The sequence below is a fragment of the Pholcus phalangioides genome, unplaced genomic scaffold (genome assembly GCF_987345545.1).
Source record: "Pholcus phalangioides strain wild (caught in Gottingen) unplaced genomic scaffold, Ppha-v1.0 ptg000020l_1, whole genome shotgun sequence".
In the NCBI taxonomy this organism is placed as follows: Eukaryota; Metazoa; Arthropoda; class Arachnida; order Araneae; family Pholcidae; genus Pholcus; species Pholcus phalangioides.
The window spans coordinates 686,690-713,623 of NW_028301613.1; the positions used below are offsets into that span (position 1 = coordinate 686,690).

At 45.5% G+C, this 26,934-nt stretch overlaps 1 protein-coding gene across 1 annotated transcript in view; it reads right to left on the minus strand.

The window, feature by feature from the left end:
• LOC149070701 (uncharacterized) overlaps positions 1-26,636 on the minus strand; it is a 47,161-nt gene extending 20,525 nt beyond the window's left edge. Inside the window, exon 1 of the mRNA XM_089248630.1 lies at positions 25,469-26,636. Within this exon, the coding sequence (XP_089104756.1) occupies positions 25,469-26,450 (982 nt within the window). The 5' untranslated portion in view covers positions 26,451-26,636. The remainder of the gene's footprint in view (positions 1-25,468) is intronic.
• Between the last annotated feature and the right edge of the window lie 298 nt (positions 26,637-26,934).

A 26,934-nucleotide genomic window follows, 5' to 3' on the forward strand; every position in this document is an offset into this window, starting at 1 on the left:
GGATTGAAAAAGTGACAAATCATTATAAAGGAATGAACTACTATGTATAATAATGGCAGCATCAAAGACGTGACAACCCGTTGTAAAGGCATATACATGTCTTAGACGCACCGTTAGGGAACCACGGTAACCGAAGTAAACATCTCGAAAGTGATTGTTGGGGGCCCGGGAACCACTATCGCCCGACGGTTTTTCGCCCATTCGGGCATTTGCCGAGCTCTGACGAACTTTTCAAAGTAGCCTACGGTTCAAATCTCGGTCCTGTTTGGTATATGTGCAAAATTTGGCGACGATCGGCCTAAAATTGCAGATTTGTATAAAGAACATACGTATTTTCCACATCAAAGCCGCTTCAAAGTTACTTTTAATGCAGCTTTGTTTCACATTTATATATAAGATTGTCATAATCGATACGGATCGGATTCCCGATAAACAGTAGGTAGTACAGCCAAAGGCATCTTCAACCGGTTGCTCGCAAACACCACGGTGCTCCCCCCCCCCCCTCCTGAAGCGTCTAGAATGCTCGACGCTCGTGTCCGATTTCATGCTCGCAAGCAACTTGATCAACGTCTCGAGTAAACACCTTGTACAAACTGTATTGAAGGATCGAAATCATCCTGATTTCATGCTTTGGTATGTCAAACTTGCTCTGTGACGGTGCTCTTCTTTCGATGATGGGTAATACACGCAGTGCTCGTGACTAAAAAAAGGTTGAAGACTTCTGCACTAAACAGACAAAATTCCCGTAGCTTTGCTTATCGAAATAAATACCTTATATAAAAGGTAGCGTTTCTCAACCTTTCCGAAAACGAGAACCAGTAAAAATGCTTGAAATAATTTGACGGACCACTCGTGTCCCGTATTACGGGACACATACCTGTAATTTTCGTTGTTCCCATTTTATTTATGCATTTGTCCCGTTTTCTACTGCGATATTTGAATTTGTATTTCTTACTAAAATCATAATACACACATTTTCATTATATAAATTATGTTAATTGTTATATTATTGATAATTATGGCAAAAATTATAAATATTCATCTCATTTTTTTTGCCAGGTTTGAACTTTATTTTTCACGCAATCTTTCAGCAATATTAAGATCGGTGATTGGGCTTAATTTTGGCACATATTTTTTGATGGCAATTGGCATTTTTCCGTATTATACGGATTTAAGATCCCAGTTTACCGTATTTTTCCCTCAATGAAATATGGTCATCAAATCATTTGGATATTTTTTCGTGAGGTTCTACTGTACATTTATGTTGGGTATAAGAGTAGTAGATAACCGCGATTTGTAGCAGCCCTTTATTTCCACACCCTTAAGCAATTCTAGCAATAATTAGCAAATTGCACTCGAAACACACACACACAATTGCAATTTTTCTAAAAATTTAGTGTCGCCCCGCATTTAAGATAGCAATTTCCTGCATTCTCCTCGTATGAAGGTATAATTTTATCATTTGATTGAACCATATGGATACTACTGACATCAATTGCAACGAGTGAATGTTTTATCGTCTGCCTGCGGACCACCTATGCCATCATCGTGGACCACGTCAGGTCCGCAGACCATGGGTTGAGAAACGCTGCCTTATGGAATGACTTTTAAATCGGTGTTCTTCAGCCGCTAATCCGCAGACCTGCACCAGGAACTCACGGGATACGAAGATTTCGTTCCGATACATTTTAACCTCCCCCCCCCCCGGAAATTTCGCCCCTCTCATTCCACATTCCCTTACTTTAAGAGTGACTGCGAGTGGCCGTGTGAGTGATTGTATAGTAAGTGTGACTGACTCTTAATGGTAAAATGAATGATCAAGTGAATGACCAAGTGAGTGATAAAGTTAGTGAAAGTGACAAGAGAGCGATTATTTTCTTTATCAAGTGAGTGACAACACTCACTTGGTCTCTCATGAGGTCACATACTATTACTTATTCATAGTCATCCACTCACTGGTTCGGTCACTCGCCCCTTCACTTGGTCAGTCATAGTCTCTCAATCGCTCATTAAATCACTCATATGGTCACACCGTCACCCACTTGATCACTCACACGGTCAGGACAGGCGGAAGCGGAATGTCAGGGACGAAATTTTCGTGAACCGGAACTTTCTGCAGGTCTACGAAAAATTCAGCTTAAACTCTGCAGACGTTACATGATGTAAGGGAGCCATCTTCAACCTGTTACTCGCGAGCACCATGGTGCTCCTCGAAGCCTCAAGAGTGCTCAGTGCTCGTGCGCGTTTCGTGCTAGCGAGCACTTGATGAACGTTTCGACTAAGCACCCTGCAAAAATTTCATTCAATGATTACAATTTTGCAGATTTCAGACATACCCAGTAACTAGCCATTCCTGTGCAAGAATTTGCATTTAGGCCCATTCCTGTCCCCCCCCCCTTCCGAGTGGGCCCTGTGCGGGTGCACCTATTGCACCTGCCGAGTTACAGCACTGGGCATACCTATATCAAAATTGCCGGAATGGGTGCTCTTCGTTTGATGGGCATATGCAGCGCTCAAGAAAGCTGATTAAAGATATAAATTACTGTCTTTTTGTGCCGTCAGCTGGTTTGCAAATAATATTTCCTATATACAATGGATCCCGCTTATAACGTTTAAAAAAAAGAAATCCTCATGGGGGGAAAAAACGTTGTAAGCGAAAAAAAAGCTTTGAACGGGAAGTCTTGATGAGTATTAATAAAAGTTGGGACCAAGAAAATAAGTTGTGCTAAGCGAGATTCACTACACCTTTCGCGGGTCACAAAATATTCCCCACTTTTTGTTGCCGGCCCACAAATTATTTCTCCTACACCTATTTTAATGGCGCCTGCCTGTCCGCAAAATATTTCCCCCACTCCTAATTATTTTTTGATGGTCCGTAAAAATTTCTCCTGTTCTCGATTACTTTTTTACTCTGATCCGCAAATTATTTCCAATATTAATCTTTCGACGGTCCGCAAAAATATTTTTTCCCATTTTTTTCGGTCCGCCAATAATTGCTGATCTGTCCCTTTTTACTTTTTTTCTAATCCATACATTATTTTGCATATTTGTTTGGTCCGCAAATTGATTTCCCATAACCTTTCTGCCGGTCCGCAAAACTAAGATCTTTTTAAAAAAAAAACCCTTCGAAAAATGCAACCAATAAGCCTACATTTACTCGAATGCAACCGATATGCATATTTGGTTGCATTTTTCAAGCTCTATGAAAGTAATCCACGACAAAACGTTTTTTTATAGTGAATTTCAGCACCTAAAAAGCGGACAAAATCCTCCGCCACCAAAATTTCTCCCATAGAGACAATGTTAAAGTTCACCTCTTAATATGATCATTTCAACGCCCCCCATGCGCTTCACACGTCAACTGTTAATACACATCAACCACTATACACATAATGCCACAACAGGAAAATTGCCAAAAATTATACCCATAAAAATATGGATATCAAATATCCAGGGCCGGATTTTACCATTAAGCACGTGCTTAGGCACCTCCTATAGCGGAAGGCCTCCGCGCGAAGCTCGTGACGTCACTGAAGGATCCATTTCACCGCTGGATATAATGAAAAGAAAAGGTAAAGATTTCGCGTACGTCGGACTGCTATATCCAACGGCTACAGGTGAAATGGACGACTTCAGTGAAGTAGAAGCTTCGCGCGGAGGCTTTCCGATATAGAAGGTGCTGGCTTAGGGCAGGCATCTTCAATCCGTTGCTCGCGAGCACCCAGAGTGCTCAATCGTAGTGCCCGATTTCGTACTCGCGAGCACTTGATCAACGTCCCAATTAAAAGATTAAAATCACGTCGACTTCAGGCATACGTATGTCTAGCTTGCCGTAAAGGTGCTCTTCTCTTGATGACGGATACTGGGTAGTGCTCGCGACCAGAAAAAGATTAAAGACCGCTGGCTTTGGGCATCAATAGAAAAGGGGGCACCACAAAAAAAGGTCAAATTTTCCCCTTTTGAAATTAAAAAAATTTTTCACACAACCACCATCAGGTAGAAAACCCCAAAGAGGGCACTGTATTGTGCAGTTGGAGATCTTTATCGAAAGGCTCAGGGTCGCAACTAGGGGGGGGGGGGGGAGCAGGTGGGTCTCGTGCCCCGGACCAGAGGGGGGCGTAAATTTTATTCCCAAACCTCTCCTTCAACATTACAAGGGGGCGCCAAAATGCGCACTTGCCCCGGGTGACCAAGCATCTAGTTGCGGCCCTGGAAAGGTTGACCAGGGCTGCAACTAAGATGGGGTGGGGGGGGGGGGGGTGGTGCCCGGACCAAAGGTGCAGTTTCCTCTTTTTTTCGTTAAAAATTATTGGGGAAGGCACCAAAATGAATGCAGATCCCTCCCAAGTAACGGGGTAAATTTTAGTTCAGCATAGAGGGCGTCGCAAAAAAGGAAATTAAGTTGATGGTGAAAGGCGTACGCAAAATTTTCTGGGGGGTTTACATTTTTTTTCTTCTCGGGGGGGGGGGGGTTAGAACCCCAAAAACCCCAATTGCGTAAGCCAATGGACGGCGAACCAGAACTCAGCGACAACTGCTGTTTTTGGATTGAAATTCACTCTATCACCATGAAGTAAGCCTAGAGCCGTCTCAACAGCATCGTAGGCTCCCGGCTAAGACAAGTTTTTTTGAATAGCCTAGTAGCTACAAATACCTACCTACCAATTCGTATATTTACTCTGTCCAAAACTTTAACCAGATCAAATTGCCATTAGACCCGCCCTCCGGCATTCGAGGCTCCCGAGCCGTGGGAATCGTAGGCCTCGTCTGAATTCCCCTGCCCATTCACCTAACTAATTTACCTAAATTGTAACCTGATCTAATTGTCACGAGGTCCTGGGCCATGCGTTAAGGTTAAAAGTAAAAGGTACGGGAACAAAATCACTTGTGTGCTTCAGATCTTAATATGGGTTAATCCGGCCCTGCAAATATTAAGCAAATAATGACTATTATTTTTTTTTCTTCCAGTATAAGTGCATTTCATGCCTTCTGGGGTTATTGTAAATAAATAAATAAATACATATGATTGATAAAATCTAAATTGCCACGTGGTCGCAATCAAATCCTTAAAATAGTCTGTGCTGCTCTGAAAAGAAGGGGGGCCCTTCAATCTTTCAGACATTACGGGCCAAAAAAAATTCCTACAAGTCTCATGTTTGTGTTATATATTTTAACTACTGTGTGTGTTATTTAGATTCCCGCAGTGGCGTTTTTACGGGGGCCCCCAGGTTTTCGGTGTCACAAACAGAAAGCCCTACATTGTCGGAGAATTTTAGAGTGCGATCGTTTTTCCATCGAATAATGAGAATTTCATTAACCGTGAAAATATAGTTCTGAATACGCAGCCGTCAAGAAAAAACGTTGTGAGCGGGAAAAAACGCTTTAAACGGGTAATCTCTAGATGAGTATTAGTATAAGTTGCGCTAAGCTGCCTAGCACAACTTATTTTCTTGGTCCCGCGGGTTTACGTCGAGGTAGAGCGTTTCCCAGCTTAGCCTAAGCGGGAAAACGTTCTATATGGGGGAAAGGTTTTTTTTTTTTTTTAATATTTCTTTAGTAATTCTGAAAACACATCTTTGAATGTTTCTTAGAAATATTTTTCGTCACATGAATTTTGAAATCGTTTCACAAAAAAAAAATTTCTGAAATTATTTCTCTCACTTCTCACCGATTCTAAAATTGTTACTCGGAGATTCTGAAATTGTTACTCGGAGATTCTGAAATTGTTACTCGGAGATTCTGAAATTGTTACTCGGAGATTCTGAAATTGTTACTCGGAGATTCTGAAATTGTTTCTCACACAAAGTTCTGAAATTGTTTCTCGGAGATTCTGAAATTGTTACTCGGAGATTCTGAAATTGTTTCTCGGAGATTCTGAAATTGTTACTCGGAGATTCTGAAATTGTTTCTCGGAGATTCTGAAATTGTTACTCGGAGATTCTGAAATTGTTTCTCACACAAAGTTCTGAAATTGTTTCTCGGAGATTCTGAAATTGTTACTCGGAGATTCTGAAATTGTTTCTCACACAAAGTTCTGAAATTGTTTCTCGGAGATTCTGAAATTGTTACTCGGAGATTCTGAAATTGTTTCTCACACAAAGTTCTGAAATTGTTTCTCGGAGATTCTGAAATTGTTTCTCACACAAAGTTCTGAAATTGTTTCTCGGAGATTCTGAAATTGTTACTCGGACATTCTGAAATTGTTTCTCACACAAAGTTCTGAAATTGTTTCTCGGAGATTCTGAAATTGTTACTCGGAGATTCTGAAATTGTTTCTCGGAGATTCTGAAATTGTTACTCGGAGATTCTGAAATTGTTTCTCAGTTTCCGAAATTGTTACTCGGAGATTCTGAAATTGTTTCTCAGTTTCCGAAATTGTTTCTCAGTTTCCGAAATTGTTTCTCATATTTCTCACCGATTCCGAAATTGTTTCTCATATTTCTCACCGATTCCGAAATTGTTTCTCACATATTCTAAAATTATTCCTCGCAGATTCTGAAATTGTTCCATGCCGATTCTGAGAAATTATTTCTTACCCAAAATTATTCCTCATCAATTCTAAAATCATTTCTTATATTTCTTATCGATTCTGAAATTATTCCTCGCAGATTCCGAAATTGTTTTTCACCCAAAATTCCGAAATTGCTTCTTATATTTCTCACCGATTCTGAAATTATTCCTCATCAATTCTGAAATTATTTCTTATATTTCTCACCGATTCCGAAATTGTTTCTCACCTATTCTAAAATTATTCCTCGCAGATTCTGAAATTGTTCCATGCCGATTCTGAGAAATTATTTCTTACCCAAAATTATTCCTCATCAATTCTGAAATTATTTTATATATTCCTCATCAATTCTGAAATTATTTTATATATTCCTCATCAATTCTGAAATTATTTTATATATTCCTCATCAATTCTGAAATTATTTTATATATTCCTCATCAATTCTAAAATCATTTCTTATATTTCTTATCGATTCTGAAATTATTCCTCGCAGATTCCGAAATTGTTTATCACCCAAAATTCCGAAATTATTTCTCGCAGTTTCCGAAATTGCTTCTTATATTTCTCACCGATTCTGAAATTATTCCTCATCAATTCTAAAATCAATTCTTATATTTCTTATCGATTCTGAAATTATTCCTCGCAGATTCTGAACTTGCTTCTCACCATTCTGAAGTTGTTTCTCATCGAAATTAAGAAATTGTTCCTCATGGATTCTGAAATCACGGTACTAACCAATTCAGGAAAAAATTTCCATTAAGGTTTTTTTTTTAAAACACACACATTCCTATAAATCCTGTATTATCCCTGTAGTATTCTGTATTAAACCATTCGTCGGTGGTGGGTCACTGCCAAGAGATTATCCGGGCCCACAACCATGAGTTGAAGACCTATATACTCTACTATATTCGTTTAAGCGGCAGAAACAAGCCTGCACCAACTTCTCAGACCGCCACGCGGCAACTCTTTTTTAGTTCCTCAAATTATCAATGCAATTACATGGCTAAAAACTGCCAAAAAATGCAATAAACGGCTTACAATCAGGGCTTAACTTAAAAAAAAAAACACCAAAATCTGCAAAATATTCTTTTCCCAGAAAGGAAGCCTATCAACAAGCCACTTAAAAATCTTTCTTTGGCCTCGAATTAACGACTTGCTAGAACAGGTGAAAACGGCCTAGAGAAGTGGGGAGAAAGGGAGGTCGGAAAAAAGCCACGAAATAACAAAAAAGGGAGGAAATAGGCCCAAACAACTTAACAGCAGAGCTATAATGGCCCTATTGAAAAGACCACAACCACCAATTAGGAGTGAAATACCACTCATATAAATGTCAAAGAGAATAGGAGTCTTCCCTTCCCCTTCTCTCATTCTCCGCGCCCACCAGAAAAAAAATGGTTCGGCCTATGCCTATTGTATATTTTAGTGAGTCAATGTCCCCCTCCCCCCCCAAAACCATATTCTTTAAAGATTTTTCCACAAAAAACGTTGTTGTCGGGATGGTCCATCTTTGACAGGGTAGGCCACCTTGCACGGGCAATTACCGTTTTTAAGGGGAGGGGGGGGGAGGTTTCTATCCACCCCCTTTCATCGACGACCACAAAAACATGGCAGGGGGAGTGCAGGCCACTATACACAAGTACTTGACACCCGGGCGATAACATACAATGATAGTAAACACGTATTCACGTGGTACAAGATGGCTGCCGTGTCAGGGATGGGAATCCATTTACCCGCCCCCCCCCCCCCATAAGCGACAAGTCCGGAGTTTCTTCGAAACGTAAATCTGATGACACGAGGGATGTATAGGCCTAAAGGATTAGGGACCGGATCAGATTTCTCTGACACCTTTTTACTGTGGGAAGGGGGGGGGGAAAGATAGGCCCCACGTGACTTCTCTCTCCCGTGGACACACGTTTATTTATTTATAAATAGAAGAATGTTTTCGAAGAAACACGCGGAATACAGATGGGAATCCTCACCTTCAACAGCTTGGGAACTCCCACTCCCCACCCTTCTTTCAACGTCAACCGTCTTTGTCTGAATGAACGTTTGAAATCAAATATGGCGCCTGCATGGCCTCGCGTGGCCCGGGATGTGGATCTATCTTACTACTGTTTTAGTTAGGTTCTTCCCCCCCCCCCTTATAGGAAGCCATGAAAAATCCTGGGCCCAGGGATGATACAGTTCAGTATTAGGCGATCGCTCGATCATAATAGAGTGAAATCTCGATATAACGATACCCTGTGGACCAATAAAAAATATCGTTGTACAGAATGCATGCTCAACCCGTGGCCCTTGGAATCATTTGAAGTGGCACGTGACTTCAAACCCGATTTCGTGAAACTGAACCAAGTGGCACATTTCCCGATCAGTTGAATGACCTGCGGTGCAATTCGACATCAACTGAGTGATAGGAACCGAGAGAGACACAGGCTCTGTCACACTCAGTGATATAAGCACATTGTCCCTGGGGACTCGGGTGCCTCCGGGGAAACCTAACCATTTATTGATCTTGAGAAAGATATATTACATACATGGCAGGTGCCATTACGCACCTCGCCAGTAAACAAGTATAAAACTGAGTGTGGCCCCCCATGACATATTCCCAAATCACCAGCGGCATATTTACAGATCAGTTGAGCAGTGTCGTTTTAGAGCCAGAGGTGCTCAGCGCCCACGGTAATTTGTGGCACAGGTCCAAGCACCTCCAGAATCGACTCGGAAATCGAAATTTCTTACATAGAGTGCATGCACCCACAGATGCAAAATATTTCCAACGCTTCAGCACACAGGGCCGGATTTACCACCATTAAGCAAAATTAGCACGTGCTTAGGACATCAGGAGAAAAGGGGCGCCACCAAAAATGATCAAATTGTATATTTGTATTTTAATGCTCACCCCCCCCCCCCTTCCCCAGCATCAACCCCCCGGTAGAAAAAAAAAACCAAAATTTTAAGAGCACTTGATTTGTACAGTTGAAGATCTTTATCGAAAGTTTGACCAGGGGGGCCGCACAACCAAGGGAGGGTATGGGTTGTGGTACTTCGATCGCTGGAAAGGGAGCTAGGTTTTTATACTCTATTTCCGTTAAAATCTAAAGGAGTGCTAAAAGATATAGACCCTCCCCAAAGCGACTAAGTAAATTTTCGTTTCTAGTTAAATCACTGGGAGCATTGGCATACGCAAGGGGCGAGGGGGCGTTTCGGGTTCTAAACCCCCCCCCCCACTCAAGCTGAGATTATAGTGTTATTTTGCAGGAAAAAACGTAAACACCCCCCCCCCCCACCTTGAGAAGGAAAAAAAAAATTGAACCCCCCCCCCCCTCTGAGGAAATTCTGCGCACGCCTATGCTGGGGGCGACACAAAAGCAGAGGGGGAAAAAAACTAAGTTAACTGCACACAAGAACTCAAGTTAATGCTCAGTTTTTGGATTTAGATTTCACTCAATTTGTATAAATTAGGCCCAGAGCCATGGCCCCCACAAGAGGGGGAGGCTGACAGGGCCCGGGACGATTCTCATCATTTTTTTTTTGTTTTTTCAAGCCATAAATTCACCATAAAGGGGCCATAACACCAAACATGGCCCCCGCTCTGTCCCTTGCGGGATATAAGCGGATTACCTTGCGGCTGGGCCATGCTGGAAGAACTCTCCTGACATCCGGGCCCGGCGAACATCCCCCGACTCGCAAGCCACCGGGTCCGTCCCGCCGGGACCCCACTCCATCCCAAGCAGCCACACTCCGGGAAGCTCCCGGAAACCTCCGATGGTCAAGAAGGAGTATAGGTGGACCGCCCGCCAGATCTCCGACCCAGCAAAAACATTCCGAGGCACTCGGCTCCCCTAGTCCACGAGAGAACACCCCCGTCCGCCACTCATCGCTCAAAGGAGCAACAGAACGGAACCAAACGTCCGTCCCCCTCCGGCAGCCCACGCCCGTCCATGCCAACACCGCACTCCGTCCCCACCAATCCATCCGCAGATGGACCCGTGGGATCTCGGTTGCCAATCACTCGCTTCAGCTCCTTTACCACCTGAAAGAAAACATGCATACATGGCACACTATAAAGGGGCCGTCAAAAGTCTGGTCTAGGTGTCCCGCTCAGGGATGTGGGGGCCATGCCCAGAGCCGTCTCAGCAGCATTGTAGCCCCCCCCCCCGACAAAACAAATTTTTCTGAGGCCCCACCTAGCTGTAAATATCTGCCTACAAATTTGCATATTCTATCCTCAAAATTTTAACCAGAAGAAATTATCATGAGGCTTCTAATGCACTTAACGACCCAACCCATAGTAGCATCATAGCCCGCCGCCCCCCACCCGTTGCACGCATTTTTTTTTATTGCTTAATTTAGTATAAGCACCACAAGGCGTATAAAGCAGTGTTTCTCAACCGCCGGGCCGCGCCCCGGCCACGAGTGAGAGATCAGCCGTTTCATTTTTTCTCATTCATTTTCCGTTGGTCTTGTGTTTCACCGGGCCTTCCACTCACAAAAATGAATGAAACCGGGCCGCGGGCTTGCCAAGGATGAGAGAGAACCACTGGTATAAAGCACTTACACTGGATAAAAGCACACAAACAAGACAAAAATTTAGAAGGGAAAACAATGTTAATGGAGCAAGGTCAAAGTCAGCAACGGTTGACCTCAGTATGATGAGCACACAAGGTCTGATTCCATATTCTGGCTGATCTGCATCTGAAGCCGTGGAAGCCAGTCTCGGGATCTGAATTCGATATGGGTTTTTCGAGGTCCTGATTTTTTGACAGTAATTGGCAACTTTTTTTTGCGCTCGCTTTTTGGCATCATATTATTTGGCGGCAATTTCCGACCGGAATATTCTAATAAGGCTGAAAAATCGGAAGCACTGGCACCTATGCTTACCCTTGAAAAATGTCCAGAACAGAGGCCCTGTCCCGGCTGGAAAGAACCCTGTCATAAGACACCCCCTCCCCAATCCCACTTCTTCTAGGAGGGAGGCATTTCAAGTTTCCCAAAGGGGAAAAATGTCCCGTGTACCTGGAATCATTAGCGTATATGGCAAGGTAAGGGGATCCCTTCAGCCGAGATTATAATTTTATTTTGCAGAAAAAACGTAGGGTCCCCTAACCCCTCAGAAGGAAAAATAAACCCTACCCCCTTTGAACAAAATCCTGCGTACGTTTATGCCTGGATTTTTCCAACAGGGATCTCAGGGGCCTCTGGTCCACAGCAAGCTGTAAAAAAACAGCCGATGAAGTAAAATTAGGAGGGGCGGGAAGTGGATACGTACGTAACCGGAAAAATTTAGGGGGGGGGTGGCAGTTTTAGGTGGGAACAAAGAACACCATTACAAAATTATCGAATTTTAAAGTTGTGGGGGCGGCAAGAATAATGTTTTGTCCCTGGAGGCAAAACATCCTAGTTACGGCCCTGCATGTAGTTTTTGCTTACGTATTTTGTTACCTAAGAGCATGACCATAGCTCTTACAAAGGTAGGGCTCCAGCCAATTGGCCCCGAGATCACTCTTTTGATTTTTGGTGAAAATTTGCTGTAAGGGGGAAGCCGTAATGAGAAATCAGATTTGGGGCCCTGCCAATAGACTTGAAAGTCTGCGGGGGGCAGGATGATGTCAGTTCATATATAAGCATATACATTAGATCAGTAGGCTCCACCTTTGACGTTTGGGGGAGAACAATGTCTCCCGTACCTCCACCCATGCCCCCAATCTCCACTAGAGAGAGAGACCGCCAGGAATCTAGTCATCAGGTGGAGGCTCCTCATGAGGAATCTGATGTTGGGGGGGGGGAGCACCGAAGATTCCACCCTGCTGCAGGATGTGGGTGCCATGACCAGTAGACAACCCACTCTCCCCACAAGAGAGACCGGCAGGAATGTAGTCGGGGTGGCTGACACTATTCCCAGGTCAATTAAATTGCCCGCGACACATCACGAGATCATCTGAGTGGCTCGCGACACAGATCATTCATTCAAGTGGCCCCGAACTCTCCAAAATTCCAAACACCCTCGGTGTAAAGGGTCTCGATAAGGTAGCCCTTGTTAGGACCGGGGGGGGGGGGCCACAGGAAGAAAATACGGCGGAAAGGGAGGCGATGCTTTTTTCTACCTTATTATTTCTCGCATAAAGATGTTCATCACGAAAAAACGAAATGGCGACAGCTGCACAGGTTTCCTGTTTCCATTTAATTTCTGACATCTCGATCGTTATGAGGGAGAGTTGAGAAGGAGCGGGGCGGCGGCGCCCAATTGAAAAGGGTTAAGGTGTCAAAAGGTTTGATTGGCACCAATTAAGAGACGAGACAAACCGATCATAATTACCAGGATGGAGTTGTATCATCAGGTGCGTCTGTCTTGTCTCTCTCTCTACAGTTTTTTTTTACACTGCGGATGTGTGCCCGGGACACAAGCGCCCCCAAGCGGATTATTTAGGCATGAGAAGACTCGAAAGTGGCCTTTTTTTTAACCGGTTTCAATTGAGCCATTTACTGCTCGACATGGTCAGCGGTGTGAAATAATTCCAACAAAAAAAATAATTACTGTTGTTTGAAATGAGAGAAATTATGGGGAGGGGGCGAGAGACGATAATTGAAGAGGAAGGGCGCCCCTGAAATTGGGAATTAGTTCGGGTACGTAGCTATAGGGGGAGGAAATAACTTTTAAGGTAACGCATGCGTAGTGATTTGTCATCGATTTTGATGGATTGTTATGATTGAAGAGAGCACCCTTCACTCGGTGGCTGACATCTTCACAATCGAGCACTTTATTCAAGGTTATTGGCATTAACGATGGTTCGAGATTGAATGAATGTTGGAATTCCAAATGGGTGCTCCATTTCTGATGGCGGTCTTACCCGGTGCTCCCGACTGAAAAAAAACGAATTAGAGACCCCCCCCCCTCTTCTACATAAAACTTTTGGCACCTACGCAACATATTGTCTTAGGCCAGGATTACACTATAAAAGTTTCATAAAATTTCATTTATAAAACTCGAAAAGTGCAACCAATAAGGTGGTCGATTACATTTGCTAGAATGTTACCTCTTATGCTCTTATTGGTTGCATTTTTCAACTTTTATAAAAGTTTTAGAAAAAATATTTTATAAAACTCGAAAAATGCAGCCACTAATACTAATCGCACGCGAATGTAACCGATCCTCTTATTGGTTTTTTTTACCAAGTTTTGTAAAATATATTTTATCAAGCTTTTATAGTTAATCCCAGCCTTAGGGCCGTTCAGCTATTACGTCAGCAGATTTTTAATCCCCCCCCTTGAAAATTTTGTCAGCTCTGCCCCCCCCCACCTACTAATGCGTATTGGGAGCAGCGGCCTAGGCGTACGGGGGGGGGGGGCATAGAGAGGCTTGTGCCCCCCCCCCTAAGTGATCAAAAATATTTTCAAAAGAAATAGAGCTTCGAAATTCATCGCGTCCGAGCATGTGGCCCTCGGTGGGGGGGGGGTGGGTTATCTGATGTGGCCCACCACTTCAAACGTAATTTTGTGCAAAAATGTACTAAGCAGCACAGTTACAGACCGCTTGAGTGGCTAGTGGCACAATTCCAGAGCCTTTAAGAGGCCCGTGCTACATTTTCAGGTCACTTGAGTAAGCCCGTGGCACATTCACTGATCATTAAAATAACCCTCGACATAGTTCCAGAACACTTAAGCGGTCCATGGCTGATTTAGAGATCCCTTGAATGGCACGTGGCACAGTTTTAGAGCACTTAAGTGGCCCCCAGGCGGTATAATTGCGGATCACTTGAATTGTGGATTCCTCTTTCCTCACTACGGTCTTGCTTGAGCGGCACGTGCGCATTTCCAAATCACTTGAAGGATCCGCGAAACATTTAGAGATCACTAAAGTGCGTCTGTCTGTAGAGGACTTATCAATAGGGGAAACATTAGTACAGTTGCAACAAACCAGGGCCGTCTTAAGAGCATCACGGGCCCAGGGCCAAGTGATTTTTCTGAAGCCCTACCCGGCAAATTATCGAAAATTTGAATCTGTTCTCATTTTTGTGAGACCCCTCTTCGGCCCCCAGACCGTGACCCATGCGTTAAGACAGCACTGCCACAAACTAAGGGAAGGGGGGGGGGGGCCATTCAAGTATTACGTCAGCAAATTTTTAGCCATTTTTGACCCCCCCCCCCCCGCCTCGTCAGCAAAATTTCGTCTTCACTGCTACCACCTCCTAACGCATGAAGGTCCCTGTTCATCAAATATGAAGTACCCACATACGTCTATCCCTCCGTTTCCTTCCGAGATGGAGATATAGCAACTTTAACTGCCTTTTGTCCATACTTAACAATTGTATACAATAAAACCCGCCAACAACGGCCACTGACGGGACCAAAATTACAAGCCGTTCTGCTCATTACGAATACTTAATTGACTACATACTTTAATAACTTTTAAATTTAAATTAAATTTTTTTTTTTCTTTTTTCATATTTGAAATACGGGACGGACCCGGTGGCTTGCGAGTCGGGGGATGTTCGCCGGGCCTGGATGTATGTCAGGAGAGTTCTTCCAGCATGTCCCAGCCGCAAGATAATCCGCTTATATCCAGCAACGGACAGAGCGGGAGCCATGTTTGGCGTTATAGCCTAAGGCCGGTATTACACTATAAAAGTTTGATAAAATCCCTTTTATAAATCTTGAAAAGTCTAACCAATAAGGTTATTGGCTACATTCTAGAACATTCAACCGGTGACCTTATTGGCTGCATTTTTCAAGTTTTATAATAGGACCTTTTATAGTGTAATATCGGCCTAAGGCTGGTATTGCCCTATAAAACTTTGATTAAAAATTCTTTTACAAAACTTAAAAAATGTAACCAATAAACAAACACATCTGTTACATTCGAGCGAGCTTAACTGATCCGCCTATTGGTAGCATTTTTGAAGTTTTATAAACGAACTTTTATAGTGCAATAACGGCCTAAGACAGCATTGTGATGTGAATATTTCTAAGCACAGACATTTTGAGTCTCCTCCCCCTCCCCTTTTTTTCTACTAGCAAATTCTTTGATACCTCCTGAATTTTTTTTTTTGGAACATCGAATGTTTTGGTTTTCTCCCATCGCCTACTTGTGAGGATCGGAATGAAGGCATCTTTATATCCATATTCTATGGGGGCTCTAGATTAAACCACCAAAGAATGCCTCTAGGCTGCTTTCTATGGCCACTGAATCAGGGGTGAAGGAGAAAAATAATTACAAAAATTGCGAAAAAAATAGTTTTTATGCACGAATTTCAAACATTGATTTGAAACATTTGATTTTCTTCAGTGCTCGTGTGAAAGGGTATGCGGACCCGTGTCCGGAAAATTCACCGCCAGCAATTCAAAGCTAGGAAAATTCACCGACAACACAGTTCGATGCGTCAGTTAGTGTGGGAGTGAGCGATTTTGAGTTACTGAGTCAGTGAGTGAGTGACCTAATGAGTATGTGAGTAAGTGACCTGGTAAGTGTGAGTGAGTGACCTAGTAAGTGTGAGTGAGTGAGAGTGACCTAGTGAGTAAGTGAGTGAGTGAATTAGTTAATTTTAACATAGTAGTGTCAGAAATGATTGATTCACTCCCTCACTCATGGACTCAGTGTAGCTCGCTCGCTCACTCAATCTCTCACTTCACTGACTCAGTCGCTCACTCCCTCGCATCGAGCTGTTGTCGGTGAATTTTCCTAGCGGTAAATTGCATGGCGATGAATTTTCCGTAAACCATGCGGACCCGCATCCGCTCCGTGTGAAGGGGGCCTAAGTATCGTAGACGCCACCCCAAACTGTGATAGCATATTGTATAACTGGCGGTACCCAAAAGCGAAATAAATTAATCGAAGACGGGGGGAGACAATATTTTTTAATGTGGATTCTGATGTTGATAAATTTTAATTTGTTACTTAAATGATTCCGGAATTCATGGAAGAAATAATTCCGGAATTCAGGGAGCAAAATTTCTCGATCTATTCCGAAATCATTTCTCCGATCGAATTCCGAAATTTCACCCATCAATTCTAGAACTGTCTTTCGCCATTTTCTCAAAATGATCGACGAGCCATATCAAAAAAAGCTCCGGGGGCCAAATGTGGCCCCGCAGGCCATACGTTCAAGACACCCGCGCTCTACAAAAAAAAGAAGCTTATTGAGCTCTTCTAGCCCAAAAATCCATAGTACCACTTTTTTGGAAAAAAAATCTATTCAATGAACATAAAGGGGGGCCCTGTCCTATGTTTACAATTTATGGGGGAGGGGGGATAAACGTCCTCACGGTGGCAAATTTGGGGGGTAATAATAGATATTCAAAAGAATTAGACGGGGGGGGGGGGTAAAACCATACCTGGATAAGGATGATAATAGCGATAGGGACCGAGAGAAGCCCGTCACGATAAAGAGGTTGGTCCTGGACAAAAAGGGGTCCAACGAGAATAAAATAGTAGGGCTCATGGCGAAAAAAGAGAAACGCTGGTCTAGGAAAAAATTCCGCGTATTTTTGTGCCACTGCGTGTTTTTGTCCAGGGTAGGGCTGGAACTAGAGCGGGCAACGGCCCCGGGCAGCAAAATTAAGGGAACACACACACAAAACACGGTCATAAAATTACCGAATTTTCAAATGGTGGGGGCTGTAAAATCATGGTTTCCCCGAACGGCAAGGCAAAAATCCTAGTTACGGCCCTAATCCAGCCCCCCCCCCCCCACCTCCTATAGCCGCTTCCAAAAACATCACGCCTTTGACTTAAAAGAAAACATGGCTGCCTATCCGAGTAAACGTACAACGAAACAAAACAAAAAAAGGCCTAGTGACTAGGTCGTAAAAGAAATTGCGGCCGTTGTCGTATATGCTTCTTACATTTTATTTAATTTTTTTTTAAGGCCACAGACGACGACAATGTACAACATAGGCCAGAGGAACACACATAAAATACCAGCGGTTGTTTGTTTCACGGGCAGGCCTGGCTTGGACCAGTCAAGGTAAACTGGTATAGAAGTAGTAGTAGTTGTAGAAGGGAGAGAACAAAATAGGGTCGAAAGGACGGGTTCGAGTATTTCAGAAATAATAAAAAAAAAGGCAGGTAGAGAGGCAGGCCCATAGAAGAAAAAAGGAAAATTAGGTGTGGCCCGACAATCCCAACATTTCTTTTTTATTCGGCCTATTCTTCGAAGAGTGAAGTAGAAACTATGGATGGCATCTTTCTAATCCGGATCCTGTCATCCCGGGATTCCTGGTACGGGCGACGAACAAAGCACCATCCTTCTAGAATAAAAGGCCAAATCATCAGGTGGGTGGCCATTTTCGTGAATAGGCTATCGTGTCTTTATGGATATTATCGATCGTGGAAGCCTGATAAGGCCCTCGACTTATCACCCCTCGTCACCTCACAATGCTAAGATAAGGATCGGGAGTTACCTGTCCTTCAAGCAGCTGTTGAGAAAATGGCCTAGGTAACAATATGGCCACGAGAGTGACTTCTTGTTAAAATGAACTATACCCCTCCACAAATGGAGTCAATTCGTGAAGCCTAGAATAGCCAAATCCATATTTTTTTGTTTACACACTGTGAATTTAATGCAGAGGCGCAGTGTAAAAATCTTTGTGCATGGGTTGATGGGGCTCAAGCCCGGGAGCCCCGGGACAATTTTTAGTTCTTGTATAAATTCACAAGGGCTCACGAAAAATCTGGCCCTAAAGATCACAGGCCCAGGGGCCCTGTTGAAAAATGTGGGGGGTCATAGCGAGGCACCCGAGTAATAGTGGATGTGAAATAGCTCACAATACTCGTCATTGGACCCCTACATCCTGCAGCAGGGGCTTGCGATAGGATCTTCGGCAGGCTCCCTAATAACCCATACTTTTCACCACCCCCTCCTCCCTAGAATGAATTTATAATTTGAAAAGATAAGAAATTATACGAATCGCTCCCGAGCTGGAGCCCTGCCAGCCCCACTCATGGAGGGTCATGCTACTCATGCCCGTTTTGGGTTCTTAACCAGCGGGTCGCAGGTGCTTCCGAAATGGGCCTTACAATTCCACTTATAGCCAGGGAATCTTTGAGCTGTGGGTCGCGACCCAAACTTGATTTGCAGAGGCTTCAGAAATGGGTTCTACAAATCCACTTATATCCAATAAGTCCTTGAGCTGTGGATCACGATCCAGACTTGGGGCTTCCGAAACTTGGGGCTTACACTTACAGCCGGGGAATCCCGACCTACGGGTAGAGAAACAAACTTGATTCGCAAGGGGGGGCTTCCGGAATACGTCGTGCAAATCCACCTAGTCCTGTCATAAATGCAGTTATTGCGTCACTCATTTCGAAAAAACAATCAGTCCCATGGGTCGCGAAGCTGATCTGGTTGTTGATTCTGGGTCGCAGCTGAATAAGGTTAAGAACCCCCCCCCCCCTTCCGGTCCGTATCTAGATTAGATGGTTGCTTGGCTCGGGAGGCTTCAGAGCTATCTTCTGCCGTGTGAGAACTAGGCTGTGCCGAATCTGTTAAGCTTTCTCCTCCCCCTACAAATACGCACATGCTGCAGGGGGCGCCAACCCCGTACTAATAATGGAAGGGAAAAAAAATATAGAGTGAAAATCTACCTAGAGCGGACACTTCTCGTTAGCGGACATTTTTCTGAGTCTTCGAGCTTTGACAGTAGTGCCCCCCTCCCCATCTTACAGCAGAGAGAATCCCTCGGCTGGGATTAGATCCACGAGGATGAGGTCGACAGGGCTCCTGCGTTTGGGCCCGGACGATTTTTTAAATCTTTGTTTTTTCCAAAACATAAATTCAGCAAGGAAAAATCTGATCACCCGTAAAAAATCTGATAAGAGGCCCGAAAAAGATCCTAGCCTTGGGGCCTCCTGTTGCAGAATGTTGGGGGGAGGAGGGAGTCCGTTATAGGGAAGTTAGTCTGTACTAAGGTAACATCATTGGGAATAGGATGAGAGACCCTTGCCTCCCTCCGGATTCACAGGGATAGGGGGTGCCGTTAAAATTTTTGTCGCGGCACCCCTTGAGATCGGTCAACTGCTGAGGTGGATTAAGGTCGGTTGAGGCTCCAGGAAGAAGAAAATATTGGGCCCTCCCCACTAAAAAAAGGAACAGAAAAATACAGAAAAAATTGGAGTATTGTGTGGGCCCTTCAGAAATCGGGACGCAAACACCTCTGGTCAAGGGTCCCTCGAGATGGTTTCAGGAATGAATTTATATTCAATTAAGTAAATTTAGTAATACTATATGTACTACAATTTACTGAGCCACCTTATTAAGTTGGGGAGGGCCAGGTGGGCCTCCCGCACCCAAGGCCATCGTTTTTCAACTAAAAAAAAAGAAATTATGTTCAATTACCTAGGAAATAAAATATTCAGCACCCATTAAAAATTTTCAATTATATGTGGGACGCCCCCCCCCCAAACTCTGTGCCCTTAGGCCCGAACCACACCCCCCCCCCCCCACGGCCATCGACACACAAGACAAATTGTCTTGTCTACACTGTGGGAAAATTTGTCTTAACTTCCCATCGCCCGCTGGTGGGCGATGGAATGATCTGGGGGAGGGCGATAGAATCTACGCGTAAAACATAGAATCCTATGAGTTCGCAGGAATCGGGGGCGATAAGGGGGAAAAATTTCTGAAGGGGGCGATAGAAAAAATTTTTTTTGGGAAACTGTTCTACAGCAAAGGGTGCTCAACTTTTAGGAGAGTGCGGGCCACTTCATTGGTTTGAAAACTTGACGCCAGGGCCACTAGGGGATTATGCCCCCGGGTCTGCAAATGTGCCGAGGGCCACCACTCAAGTGATATGGAACTGCACCACGAGTCATTCTAGTGATCTATCTGTAAATGTGCCACAGTTCATTTTTACAAAATTAAATATGCGGTCGTAGGCCACATCAGATGATTCAGAGGGGCCCACGGAATGAGCGCCTATGTTCTACATTATACACGTAGTTTGTTCTGAAAATATCGACAGGCCTAGAACTTGATCAGGGCAGCTAGATATAAGTGGATTAGGGCACCCCAACCCCTTCCAAACAAGACGTGTCAGTACGAGTATGTAATTCAAATTTGGAACCCCCCCCCCCCCGGTATTAATAAGGGAAGTCTTGAGCGAATGCCTACATGAAAATCGGGCCCCAGATGTTATCCCAAAGCATGATCAGCCTCTATTAGAAGCCATTACATGCACGCGCTGGTTAATCAGAGAGCAAATGACAGCCTATGCAGATGTTCATCATTCACATAGGTCTACCACTAGGAAAAGCCTGAAATGCTGCACTCAATGCAGTGCATTTTTGTAAGTATCCGTTGAAAATCTATTCAATAGAGAGCCCCCCCCCCCCCCACCCACTTCATATAAGAGAGCTTTCTGCCCCCCGTTATTACAACACATGGGCACCCTCTCCCACACTTACCCGCAATGGGGAAGGCCGGGTTGGGCCGCGAAATGTACACTGTACGGATTTCTAGAATGGGATTGCAGGGGGCGGAGAAGAAATATTTACTACATTGAATTTCTCGTGGCCCGTTGAAGTTACAGAATCGAGCCCGGTCTCGTTTTGAAGCCCATTGAACGGGCTTTAACCCGATATGCGACAAGGTCTATCTATTAATGAAAAATCATCTACTTTTTATACATCGATATTCATTTTTCCCATGTTTTATTTAGATAGGATTAACGTTCAACCCATGGTACGCGGGCCAAATGTGGCCTTTGGAGTCATCTGATGTGGCTCGCGACCCCAAGCATAATTTTGTTGAAATGAACTAACACATCTACATATCACCAAAGTGACTCGCGACACGTTTACATATAGCGGCCAGCGACACGGTTTCAGAGCACTTAAGCGGCCCGTGGGTACAATTCTGCGTCATTTAAGTGAACTGCGGAGTATCGAGACTCACGACAAAGTTCTAGAAAAGTTAAGCGGCCGGTGTTGCAGCTCCAGAGCATTTAAGCGGCGCGACACAGCGATCCGTGGACACTTCCACATCTGGCTTGCGCCACATTATAGATCACTTAAGTGGCTCACGACATGGTTGTACTGACGTGTGGCACGGTTCCAGAGAATTTAGCGGCCCACGTGGCGGTGTTCCGCATCACTTAAGTTACACGCGATAAAGTTTCAGAACACTTAAGCTGCCCACGGAACACTTCCACGTGACTCAAGTGGCCCGCGACGCAGTTCCAGGCACGGACGTGCGGCGCGCGGTGTCAGAGGCCGTGGTGCTTTCCCACATCACTTATGGAATTACTTTACACTCGACACAGTTCTAGAGCACTTAAGAGGCCCGTGACACGTTTTCAAACCCCATGACGTGGCCCGCAATCTTCTAAAGGCTGAGCACCTTCAATTTAGATGTTATCGGCCGCAAGCTTCAGAAAATGCGAGATAAATTAGGAATATAGGCTGAAGTGTGTTTGTTGCATATCAAATTATAAAGGCCGGCTTGTAAGCTTTCGATAGAGACCCGTTTAAGGCGGAATAGGCCGTGAGAAATACGAACTTTCATGCTTTCCTAATAGGGTGGTGGGGCCGCGAGATTTACACTGTGCGTACGGATTTACAGAGAGCCTTATTTAAAAAAATTGTATTTATTACATCGAATTTCTCGTGGCCCGTTGAAGTTACGGTCTAGGCCTATGTATGCCAGGTCTGTTTTGAAGCTTATTAAACGGGCTTTAACCTGGACGGTTAACGGGCTTAACCTAGGATATGAGGCCTATCTATTAATGAAAAACCATCTATTGTAGATCGATATTCATTTAGATCGTATACGCCCAATTCCCGCATCCACACACACAGCAAGTGGGGCAAATGCGGCCCACGAGACCTGCGGTGCTTAAGCGGCCAGTTCCACATTATTTAAGCGACCCGCGACATTCTACAGATCGAGTGACGCGCGACACAGTTCCAGAGTACTTGAGCGGCCCGCAACATAGTTCTAGAGCAGTGTTTCTCAACCGCCGGGCCGCGACTGATCTGCCGTTTCCTCCCCCCCCCCATTCATGATCCGTTAATCATGTGTTTGACCGGGCCTTCCACTTACAAAAACAAATAAACCCCCCCCCCCCGTGCTCCCAAAGGTTGTTCCAGAGCACTTACGCGGCCCGCGACACAATTTCACAGCGGTCCGCATCATTCAAGTGACCTGCGACACTTTACAGATAATCGAGTGACTCGCGACACAGTTCCAGTGCACTTAAGTGGCCCGTGGACTACATCACTCAAGTGGTAGATTCATAGGCGCTACCGATACTTATAAAACGTGATAGCAGCCTATAACCGCAAACAGGCCTAGCTCATTGGTTCTCAAACCTTTAGCCTCGGGCCCCTTTGTCCTAAAAGCGCCGTTATCCACATCAAAATCAATATCGATGCCTATTTACGACGGCACGCCTATCTATCTACCATATGGCAAAAAACGTACCTGCAAATGGGCTCGAATGGTTGAAGGCTCGGAACCCCTTAGGCCCGAGAAAAAAAATGGGAATGAGTCGGGGAACTACTACTGAAACGGAAGGCCTCTAGCTGGTAATTATGGGGCTTTTAGCCATTACCCGCCCTACTGATGATCGATTAGCGAGCTGCCTCTCAGGGTCGAATCGTTCGTCCAGGGCTTTTAAAAGATCATTTATTATTAGGCCCTCCCCCTAATCTCTCTCTTTTCTATCAGGAGTATGGGAATGCCTAGGGACTTCTAGAACCTGAACACTAGATTTGAAATACGACTGGGGGCACCCAGAGGTCCCCCCGGTATGAGATTAAAAGAGCAAAGCTCGAGAAATATTTCATATAATTTTCGATACAGTGAAGGCCGGAATAGGGTCCCTACTTGATCTAATAAGGGTTACATAAGGTATCAATCTAATCTAGATCAATGGTTTCCGAAAGATGGCTCGTAGCAGGGCCTTCTTAACGCTCACCCGGGGCCCCCAAGCTCAAGGAAGTGAAGGGGCATTGATAAAATTTAGTACGCACTAGGATTTTCAGTAAGTGTTGAAATTGGTAAGCGGCTATTGGAGGCTAAGCGGGTAGGGGCATGCCCCCCCCCCCTCCCCTCAACAAGGATGGGGTTGACAGGGCTCTAGCCCCGGGGAATTCCCGTCATTTTTTTTTATTAAGTTTTACCCGAGCTCTAAGTTTACCATAAAGGAGCCAGTGAAAAGTCTGGGTAGAAGTCCCGTAGAAGGTCCCTGGACCTACTCCAGGGTATGGGGACATGGGCAGGGAGCCCCCAAAGATCACTTTGTCTAACACAAGGGACTGTTATAAGATTATTTACTTTTCCTCCTTAGTGCCCAAAGGTCCTGGGGGGGGGGGGGTTTCAGAACAAAATCGAAAAATTCCAAATGAAGAATTCGGGATCCCTTCGGATAATGTGTCAATTGGGGACTCGATCTCTGCCCACAGAACTCGGCATCCTCACTGTTCCAGCACCCAGGGCCCCCTCCTTCAGTTGTGACGCTGGGACGATGAGAAGACGATCTCTTCCAACTTTCGTAAGGAAGCGCAGTGGGATAACTGATCTTTCGCAGAAGGGGACCCCCCCCCCCCCTTCTGCAGTGACTTTATAGCGTGAAAAAACGAAAATCGTAAGAACAGTCTCGGGCGTCCGGACTGGAGTCCTGTTAGCCCCATACTTGTGAGAGCCATGGGTAACAAAGTAGAAATTGCTAATTTAAAAATTCGGGGTCCTTTCTGATTATAGTATAGGCCCACGGGCTGGTTTCAAAGAGGCTCTACTAATGCAGTCCTGTGAGCATCATGGGGGGCGGGCCAAGCGGGTTTTTCTGAGGCCCTGCCTCTTAATTTATACTGATACTAATATTTTCAAAGAGGCTCTTCCACGTAGAACGTCAAATGAGTAATATCCTGGCACTTAGGTACAGTCATACCACGCTGTAGCATACCCCCGATTAAGCGCCAACCCCACTTAGAACGTTTTTTAAAAAATCGTTGTAGGCAGGAAAACGCCCCAAACGGGAAATCTAAATGAGAATTACTTATAGAGTTGGAACCACGAAAATAAGTCGTACTAAGCGGGATCGACGGTATAGGCATCACACAAAATGGGGGCGGTATAAGCTACCGACAAAACATGGGATCCTATGGGTTGGGGGCGATGGAACGAAAAAAAAAACGTTTTGCAAAGGAGAGGAGGCGAGACAATGAAAAAATATCAGCACCATGCTCCCTCCATATCTCGAAGCAGGCCCCTTAGGCTTTGATCTTTGGCCCAGATATAATGAATTTGTGTTAAAAAAAAAATGAGAACTGTCTCTCGGGTTCGAGTCCGGATGGACTCGGCCAGTCTACCCCACCCTTGTGAGAGGCCTATGGTTAGGGCCCTCTTAAGGAGCCTGACAGGGATCCGGTACGATTCCCGACATTTTTTTTATCACACAACAATTAGAGGCCGTTTGTACCTGTCCCGGGCTCCGGCAAAAGATCACGGTTCTCCTACCCATAGGCACTGAACCCTAGAGGCTGAGGGACCATTGAGATCCCCCAATAATTTCTGAAAATGCAATGCACCTCTCTCTCCTACCAAAACTATCTTCGGGGCAGTATTAAGGGACCTCGGGCACCCTTCGAGGACCTCAAGTGCATTGGGGACCCCAGGTTAACGAGACAAAAATGTATTTATTACACACGTTGTATTTTCCAACATATTATAAATTAGGGCAGGCTGGTATTGGGGCTGTAGGGGACGCTTCCAGAGCATTTTCGCCCGGAGGGGATCCACGATGATGCTGTCCAGACGGCGTTGTCTATCGCCCGGGGGCCCCCCTCTTAAGAATGTGGGAGGCGAGTTGTTGTGTACGGAAATTGAACACTCGCCAGATGACCCAGCTGTTGGCCATCTGTCAGGACAGACATTTATGGGGGCCAAACACAAATTGGGCTTAGGGTATGGGCTTTATGGCCCGATTACACAGTAATAATTATTTAAAAGAAAATTGTTTACTCACCCGTGTGGGTCCTCTTGTGGATTTTGAGGTTCTCACTCCTCGCGAACACTTTGCCGCAACCCGGGAACGGGCACGGGAATGGCTTCTCGCCCGTATGCACACGTATATGGTTCACGAGCTTATACTTGGCCTTAAACGGCCTCAGATTCCTGGAGCACTCCTGCCAGTGGCACGTATGGTTCGTGCACTCGGGCCCCCCGACGTGCTCCACCGTGATATGGGCCACTATGTCCTGCATCGAGCTGAAGAACTTGTTGCACGGCTTCCGGGGCGGCAGCTGCTCCGGGTCGATCCACATGCACGTCATCTCCTGCTTGATCGGCTGCCTCATGTACCTGAAGAACGCCCCTGGGCCGTGCGGGCCCGCGTAGTGCGGCACGGGACCGTAGTGCGTGCCGAAATGGTGGTGGGGGTCCGTCCTGGGCCCCATCTGGTTGAAAGTGTCCGCTGCCGTCCTCCCGTACATGTCCAGCCTCATCTGCCCGTGGTGGTGGTGGGACTCGAGCCCAGTGAACAGCACGTGCGACGCCGCCGCTGCGGCCGCGTGGTCCGTCGTGTGGTGTATGCTCGAGGGCACGAACATCTGCGCCGCGGCGGCCGTGTTACCCGCCGTGAAGGCCGCGTCCGTCGTCGAACCCAGGGACGGCACCACGGGTTCCCTCTTCAAGATATGGTACTCCCTCGCGGCGGCAGCGGCGTAACCATGGTGCGTACCGTGCACCGCAGCGGCGTATCCGTTCTGGTGATGGTTGTACACGTTCTGGTGGTGGTGGTGGGTCGCCCCGTCCACGAAGTTCAGCATGGTGTCCGCCTGGTGGTCCTGGGCCGGCCTGTGATGGTGGTGGTGATGATGGTGGAAGCTGAACCCGGCCGCCATGGCGTTGTGGTGGCCGGACATGTCGACGAACCTCAATCCCGTCGTCGCGATGCTCCTCTTCGCCAGACCATGGTCCATGATCGAACCACTTATTGACTGCGTCATCCCCGGAATCCACGCACACACACACACGGGGGTTCCCCCCTACAACACTAGCACAACACGACACACATAACAAACACAGCACAATTCGAACGCATCTAGAAAGAGCGCGGGGCTCCCGGGACGCGAGTGCTACCGTTCGGGGCAAAAAAACTTTTCAGAAACAAACGGTAAACAGCAGACGACACTGGCTGATGAGGGAGAGATCGAACGCGCGCGCGGCGGTCGCAGCTCATTACCCATTCCCACCTATAGCGAGGTAGAACAGTTTTGATTGGCCGCCCACTGATTCTGCGCGGCATGTGGTGTCAGCCAGCCAATGGAAACCTCCTGTACCCCCCGCAGGCGGAGCTTAGCGGGAGAGAGTTTTTACCCCCTTCTTCTTCTTTTCTGCTTCTCCAGAGCAGACGAGAGAAAAGACCCCACCTACTGCTGACTTCCTTTTATGTTCAACACGTGTCTTTGGTTACCCCGTGGATAAGTACAA